Source organism: Pygoscelis adeliae, unplaced genomic scaffold (genome assembly GCF_000699105.1).
Source record: "Pygoscelis adeliae isolate BGI_AS28 unplaced genomic scaffold, ASM69910v1 Scaffold248, whole genome shotgun sequence".
NCBI classification, from domain to species: domain Eukaryota; kingdom Metazoa; phylum Chordata; class Aves; order Sphenisciformes; family Spheniscidae; genus Pygoscelis; species Pygoscelis adeliae.
In genome coordinates, this window is record NW_008825302.1 from 786,955 (window position 1) to 788,571 (window position 1,617).

At 52.4% G+C, this 1,617-nt stretch overlaps 1 protein-coding gene across 3 annotated transcripts in view; it reads left to right on the forward strand.

Moving 5' to 3' along the window:
• Positions 1-430: 430 nt before the first annotated feature.
• The window catches only part of ECSCR (endothelial cell surface expressed chemotaxis and apoptosis regulator), a 21,248-nt gene continuing 20,061 nt past the window's right edge, over positions 431-1,617 (forward strand). For all 3 annotated transcript variants that reach the window (XM_009330005.1, XM_009330007.1, XM_009330006.1), the window contains exon 1: positions 431-533. In XM_009330005.1, coding sequence (XP_009328280.1) covers positions 476-533 — 58 coding nt within the window. In that variant the 5' untranslated portion in view covers positions 431-475. The remainder of the gene's footprint in view (positions 534-1,617) is intronic.

The following is a 1,617-nucleotide window of genomic DNA, read 5'->3' on the forward strand; positions in this document are numbered from 1 at the left end:
AATCCCCTCTCAGGTGGGAGGGGAGGACCGGCTCCTCCAGCAGCTCCTCGCCCAGGAAGGACCAATGCAGCCTGCAGCCTTCACGGCTGATGCGGAGCGGGTTGGGCCTGGGGTGCACATCCTCACCCCAAACAAAGCATCTCCCAAAAAAACCCAAGCACCATGAAGAAGCTACCGAGGCCCAAAGCAGGGCAGGCCCACCGCGCCGCCGCTCTCCCCCGCTACGAGAGCTGAATCCCCCAACGAACTGATGGCGAGGTTTCCTTTGCCGTCGGTAAGCGATGTCTCACATCCTCTCCAACCATAATGGGCTAAAAAACACAGTTCCCCTGTGGATTCAGCCCGTTTCCTTCTATTCTTTAACAGGAAGCTCTGCGAGAGTCAGCCCAGGCAGGCAAATCACTCCTCGCCCTCTTGTCCCTCCCGGGATGGACAGAGCCTTAGCGGGGCTGCAGAGCCACAAGCCGCCGAGAAGATGCTGGCTCCGTCCGTCCATCCGCTCCTCTGGCTGTTTGGCTGCGTGCTGTTCCGAGGTGAGATGCTCCGCTCGCACCCCAGGGAGGGTGAAGCGGTGCTGGGCAGGGGGGGTTTGGGGAGCCCGGCTTCACGGGGGGCACCAAAGGGAACCGGCCAGAGATTCGAACATGTGGTAGCTGCCATCGAAAAGCTCAGCCTTTAAATTCAGGGGTGGCAGGAGTCAGGTTGCTGGGAAAAATGCGGCTGTACCAGGTTTACAGGGTTTGTTTGGTGGCACTGGAATAAAAGAACCTGTTTCCTGGTTAACAAAAGGAGTGTTTCTGCTCAGGGTTGCGATGCTGAGGCGTTTTGTAGTGACTTCAGTCAAACAAGCGTGAAGGTAGAACATTTAAATGTACAGGACATTATTTTCCTCAAAGGTATTCTTTCCTTGGCTGATTTTAATTTTTCCTCTCGTCAATATAAATACAAAGACCATGTGCAAGACTCGGGCAGAACATGCCTCGTCCTTATTGTAATAATTCCGTTCCTTTGTGATAATTCTGCTTTAACTTCTCTTTCCCACGTGAGTCGTGGTGTGGGATGAAGGAACCGGTTTCCTGCTCTGAAGGGTGACAGGTTGTTTTTTCCTGCATCGTCAGGCACCTCTTGTGTCGCTGACAGCTGTAGTAGCTAGGAGCTGAAAAGCATTCAGAGGAATATAGACTGCAACATCACCGCTGCTTCTAATAGACAACCACCTAAAAATAACGTGTCTCCAACCCAAAGTTTTTATCATTAAACCACAGAAGTTGCCTATGGGTTGCCGCCACTGTGCTGGTAGTAATGGGATTTTTAAAAGGCAGAGGATATAGAAACCAATTCAGCTGGTAGCTGTGTAATTCTGAGAAGCAGGAGCACATGGATTGGAAAATTTCTCTCTTCATTAGAGAGCAAGCAACAGAGGGCTTCAGCAGAGGGGCAAATTGCGCCCCGTATCATGCAAGGGGGCTTTGAGGCCCCTTGGCCATACCGCCATGCTCTTTAACGCCTGGCCAGAAGGCTGTTTTTCCCTTAAAACTACTTGGTGTGGTTTGCGCGGGACAGGAAGGCCATAGGGGTTGTCAGACTCCTCTGGCTCAGCTGCGTCATGCCCAGATC